The 6,000-nt window shown below is 44.9% G+C and overlaps 1 protein-coding gene across 4 annotated transcripts in view; it reads right to left on the bottom strand.

Annotated features, from left to right (window-relative positions):
* Nucleotides 1–872: 872 nt before the first annotated feature.
* The window catches only part of PIEZO2 (piezo type mechanosensitive ion channel component 2), a gene marked incomplete at its 5' end in the record, with an annotated part of 334,873 nt that continues 329,745 nt past the window's right edge, over nucleotides 873–6,000 (bottom strand). For all 4 annotated transcript variants that reach the window (XM_082668432.1, XM_082668434.1, XM_082668433.1 and 1 more), the window contains 4 exons: nucleotides 873–1,132; nucleotides 2,372–2,555; nucleotides 3,569–3,648; nucleotides 4,838–4,966. In XM_082668432.1, the coding sequence (XP_082524558.1) occupies nucleotides 880–1,132; nucleotides 2,372–2,555; nucleotides 3,569–3,648; nucleotides 4,838–4,966 (646 nt within the window). In that variant the 3' untranslated portion in view covers nucleotides 873–879. The remainder of the gene's footprint in view (nucleotides 1,133–2,371; nucleotides 2,556–3,568; nucleotides 3,649–4,837; nucleotides 4,967–6,000) is intronic.

Genomic DNA, 6,000 nt, shown 5'->3' with positions numbered 1-6,000 from the left:
CTGCCGTGAATCATGGAAATGGGAGGAAGCGTGGGGGTTGGGCAGAGGAGAGCTCAGACCTCAGTCAGTAAAGGTGACAACGTCCAAGGACCCCGCCTCCAGCTGGGCGTCGGTGTTTCACGGAGAGCAGTAACTCTCTGAACCAGAAAACCACCAGGTCAGAGTGAGTCACCCACCACCTGGGCCTCAGCAACACCATGTCCACGTATTTGTTTTGCTGCTGTTTTTTCCTGAGAGGTCACTGGTGTTTAATGGAAAGACGTCTCACTAGTCTTCAGTTAAGGTAAGGCAGTAAGTGTCACTAATGTTATGTTTTTGCTTAGGATGAGGCTTATCCTTCCACTGGCATCGCCACGGGTCACCGGCCCCCTCCCTGTTTCCCCTCTAGACATACGGGTAGGAGTTTTCAGTCCCCGTTCTGTTGCGTATTCGGGGTGCAGGGCCCCCGTCCTCCTCACGGCAGTGTCCCCTTGGCCGCAGAGCCCCGTGCATTGCGTTGCATTGTAGCGTCTCTTCGGAGGGCGCCGCCCCTCACAGGAGAAGGCCTCTCCTTCCTTCTCCTCCTCCTGTTCTGTTCCTCTGAGGGACGAGACCCATCAGTGACTCCAACACGTAGTCCATCAGACTGCAAGACACCGGCACTAAAACATAAAGCGAGTAGCCCTGATTTCAGAGGAATGGAATTACAAAGGACTTTTCGAGAGTACCTCTGCTCGTAGCTCTGAGGGCAAAAGGAAGCCCAGTCCTTCTGCAGCAGTCAGAAGAGAGACCGTTTCCACCGAATTAGAAATGCTTAGCTCTTAGGAGAGTATTGTGCTTTTCTTTTTTTCTTTGGAAAATTCCAATGTGAACTTGGCTTGTGGTCTGTGGCCTGGGGCGTCAGTTTGTTTTCTCCCTGGTCCATTTGATCATGGTTTCTGGCGAACGGTACAGGAATATTAATTTGGCATAGAGGTCCTCCTCCAGTTCCAGCTCCCCGGTCTCTCGAACTAAAAAAATATCTGTGCATAACTTCAAAATCCGATCCACATTCGGAAGCTCTTCAAACATGATGGAGTGAGAAATCCCGCTGAAGAATTCACGGACAAACTTCCCAATCACCAGGACCACTGAAGCGTAGAGGCCCATGATACTGAAAAAAAAAAAATGAGGTAGAAATGTATCTGGCCGTTACATATGGTTAAGAGAACATGCCTAAAAGAAAAAAAAATTGAACATTTTCCCTCAAATGCCATAAAAGACGTGATAGACTTACCAAGGCTTGTTTCCCCTTGGTGAAAACATTGACCTTTCTGCTGATTAAAGGGTAATGCATGCTTTTTTTAAAAGAAATTACACATTACAGAATTGTGGGACTTGAAAAATGAAAGTCCTTTGAAATCTTACATTCTGGAAACAACCAATGTTAATAGTTTCGTGTATGAACTTCTGGTGGTTTTACTGCGTATATTATATGCATAAGCTACGTAACATATCTGGTAGATAGAGGGGTGGGATGGGGGGGTGGGAGGGAGACGCAAGAGGGAGGAGATATGGGGATATATGTATATGTATAGCTGATTCACTTTGTTATAAGGCAGAAACTAACATACCATTATAAAGCAATTATAATGCAATAAAGATGTTAAAAATATATATATGTGATAGAAATGCAATTATTTTATACACTTTTCTGTATCCAGGACTTTCTCAGGGATTCATGTTTATAATAAAATTCTGGATAGACAGTGATTTCTTAAGAGGCTCATTCTGGGAAGAAGAAAACTTTGTACTAGCATCTTGTAGGGGGTGTGCCTGTCCTAGGGTTGAAGTGTCAGAACATGGAGAAGTGGTAACATCGGGCATGTCCCAAACTGTGATTTCTACCTGACTCTCCATCTGTTCAGGTCAGAAGGCAATGTTAGCAGAAAAGAGAGAACTCTGCCTATTTCTAGTTTAAGCCCTGAATTGCACTAAACTGTGCTGTAACAGGAAGGAATAGTTAAGAAGCTGGAAATATGGCTTCTGGTCCTATGCTTGGTGGTGGGACTCACACAAGGCATTTTTGACTTCTTTGGGACTCTGGTTCCTCAGTTTTTAGAACGAAGGGCCCTGTGACAAACCATAATGGAAAGAAAAAAAATATATATATATATATGAATAACTGAGTCACTTTGCTGTACAGAAGAAATTAACACAACACTGTAAATCAACTAGACTTCAATAAAATTTAAAAATAAATAAAATAAAATGAAGGGCCAAGGATCTGTGAATTCTAATAATGCAGCTATAGAATTTTAGAATTCTAAGAAGATAAAAGACTTGCCATCCTCAACTTGGTGTGATACATAAGTGGGATCTCGTAACTGTTAATGGTGAAATGGTTCCTTACCCGTAGCCGGCCAGGAACCCCAGGCTTGGGGGGCTGACCTTGTCATTGAAGACCACCAGCTCCAGGGCCTGCGCATGCTGGTTGTAGATTCTATTCCCAGTCAAGTTGAGAACCCACCACTCACTGTTGGATTTAGTTGTATTGTCTCTGGACAGAATAATGGTGATGTTCATGAAATTATTTTCTGGAGAAGGAGAAACATGAAATCAAATTAGCAGGAGAGTTTATGGATTTAATGCACTTCATTCTCAGATGAACCAGGATGGCCTGGTTGGTACCCATGGCATCTGGTTCCAGGATGGGGACACACGGGCACATCGGCTCTGTGAGAGGAAAAGGAGGAGGGGGCCTGGCCGTGGGGGTCTCTCTCTTTCTCTAAGAGGCCAGTCCTGTTGCTACGTGAGACAGCAGCAAAGTCACAGGGTGAATGGAGACCCATCACCGGAGCATCTTGGCTGACAATTCCAAACAACTAATTAGACATTTAAAAACCCCAGTAGCTGACTGTTGATGGAACTGATGGATTCCTTCATGTTACCACCGTTTACTGAGTGCCTTCCAGGAGGAAGGTGCTCCAGGAGGTGCTAAGGGGTCACCAGGTTGCACGCAGCCTGGTTCAATGGGAAAGGCCATGCACACAAGCACTATTTATGGGCACGTGGCAACCCCCGGCACTGACAAGGTCTGTTAGCTGGGGGCGACCACTTCTGGGTGGTATGATCCCTGAGGACTTCCCAGAGGAGGTGACTTTTTTGCTGGCTGAGAGCTTTAATAGATGGAGCCCTACTACTGGTACTCAGTCACCCTCGGGCTGAATCAAGTCCATTTCCTGCCATCTTTTTATTCTTATCGTGGGGCCTTCAGAGTTAACGCTGTATTAGGCAGTTTTCTGCCCAAGATACGGCTGCTAATAGAAACAAACAGATTCTGATGAATCAGTTAACATGTCACTGAACGTGGATTTAAGTCAATCAAGTTCTGTATCAATGAACAAAGGAAGATGAAGAACACGCCCCCAGGTGAGTAAATGATCCCTTCTTGCTGGTGGACACAGCTCAGAGCCTTATGCTTCTTGCAAACCATGTCACGGGGAAGAAAACTGGAAAGGAGCTTGATAAAGGCTGAAAAGGCAAACTACAGACATTGAATAAAAGAAAGATTAAGAAACGTTCTGAAACAATTCCTTCTCATTCTTACCAGATAAAAGTTGCTTTATGGGTTTGGAGTTAGAGTCACTGGGTGCTTTCACGTAGTATGGGTAAATCCTTTCTATGGTCCTGGGCATTAAGAGAAAAAAGGATAATTAGGTTTTAGTTGTTTTACCCATGCAAAATTGTTTTTTTGTTGTTCTTGTTGCTATTTTTGACCTCATCTCAAACAAGTAATGGGGAGAGTCTTCCTATAACTACGCGATGTGCAGTCATCATAGTTTATCGGTTTCCATTAAAATGAGAAGTCTCTGAAGCCGAATAAATTCACCAGGTTCTAACCAGACACTCATGCCAACTCTGTACACAAGCTGGTTAATGGCTTAAAAACTGCTGCAGAGATTTTCCCACATCTGTGACTTTTCTGAAGCCAGGGGCTGTCTTTCTTGCTAGGATCCTACCACTCTTCCAATTTTAATTTTTGGGATTCCAAAACTCTGTCTAGTGAAGTGGGCTGCCCGAGCAGATCCAGAGACGGGAGTGAGGGGCGGGGGGGCAGAGGACTGGCATCCTAGCCCTTAGCCCACCCTGCGCACGGGCCACTCCATCTTTCCAGGGCTGTTTTCTCATCCAGGAAGTGATGGGGGAGGATCCGACGGTTCTCAGGGGCCCTTAGTGTTTAGTGATTGACAAGGGGTGCTTTAGGGACCATGTCTGAGGGCTGCATCGTGGCAGTCCTCACACTCAGCACTTTGACCTGGGGCTGGGACAGACGGGACAGAGCTGGGCTGCGGCTGGTGGGCGTCTGGAATACTTAGCAGTTTTGGACCAATGGCAGTGTTTTTCTCCTGCTGGTTCTCATGTTAGAATCTAAACGTCACAGCTCAGATGTTTGGAGTGGAGTATTGTGTGGCAGGATAATATATTAAGAGACAGTTTTTCCCTCAAACTTCCACCCACCCCCTCGCCTTCTTCTCATGCCCACTTGTTAGCCAGGCATTTGGTGCCCCAGGGACAGGAGTAATAGTAGAAAAGGGTCTCCCAGGGCCTTTCCCTGGCTTTTGGTGATTACGGTCAGATGAGAGCAAGGTTTGCTCCCCAGAGAAGAGGTCAGTCGTCCCCGGACGAGCTGGGCAGGGGGGGCGGGAGGAGAGCAGATGCGCTTTGATCCAGCCCATCAAGGACTCTTAAGTTCGGGCTCACTTGAGTTACCAAAGAAGGAAGAAATGGCGTTTCTTGCACACACGTATTTGTAGAGGAGATTTGGACCAGATACACACACCTTCTAACACTGTATTAAAAATGACAATCAACTTACACTGGCGTTTTGGAACTTTCTGTGTTGTTGCCAGCTATCATTTTAGCAATGTGCTCTCGTGTCGTATTTTTAAGAGGAAAAGAAAGCTTATCTGTTGCTATTTCGGCTTTTGCACCCAGACTCATGTTTCTGTGAAGGAAAAAAAAAGAGCTCAATGTCAGTGGTTATTCAGAAGTCTGCAGGAGAGGTTAAAAACTCACTGAACTATTAATCTCACCAAGTTTCACTGTGTCCACAATTGTCAACCTCAACCTGTCCTCCTCACCTTTACAGCCAGCCTCTTAGACATCCAGGGAGGCCTCAGACACCTTTAACACAGATACAGGTGAGGAGGAGAGTGTGGGGACACAAGAGAAATCCCTGATGATCTAACAGGGATTCTGAAACACTTTATGTTAACCCAGTGACGTTAGTCTCCATGGGGACTCAGAGAATCTATGTTTTAAAAAGAAAGTTCACAATGAGATATCACCTCACACCTGTCAGAATGGCACGATGCCCATCATTAAAAAGACAAGAGTTACCAAGTGCTCTTGGTGAGGAGAAAAGGGGACCCTTGTGCACTGTTGGTGGGAATGTAAGTTGCTGCAGCCACTATGGAGAACAGTTTGGAGGTTCCTCAAAAAGTTAGAAATAGAGCTACCATGTAACTGAGCAATCCCACTTCTGGGTATTTTTCCAAAGCAAATGAAAACACTAACTTGAAAAGACATCTGCACCCCCATGTTCACTGCAGCATTATTTACAATAGCCAAGATACAGAAGCAACCTAAGTACATTGACAGATAAATGAATAAAGAAGATGTCACACACACACACACAGGAATATTCAGCCATAAAAAAAGAATGAAATCTTGCTATTTGTGATAGCCTAATGCCATCAGGTTTCATCCAGGTTAAGTGAAATAAGTCAGAAATACTATATAATCTCGTTTGTATGTGGAATCTAAAAATAAAAGCACAAAACCTGAACTCATAGATACAGAGAATGAATTGGTGGTTCCCAGAGGTGGGGTGGTGGTGAATGAAGTGGGTGAAGGGGGTCAAAGGGCACAAATTCCAGATATAACATGAGTAAGTCCTGGGGGTGTGATGTACAGCATGGTGACTGTAGTTAATAATACTGTACTGTATACGTGAAAGTTGCTAAACGAGTAGATCTT

The sequence above is a fragment of the Grampus griseus genome (genome assembly GCF_964374135.1).
Source record: "Grampus griseus genome assembly, chromosome: 12".
Lineage (NCBI taxonomy): Eukaryota > Metazoa > Chordata > Mammalia > Artiodactyla > Delphinidae > Grampus > Grampus griseus.
Note: the sequence above shows the minus strand (reverse complement) of the source record. Positions and strands in the feature narration are given on the sequence as shown.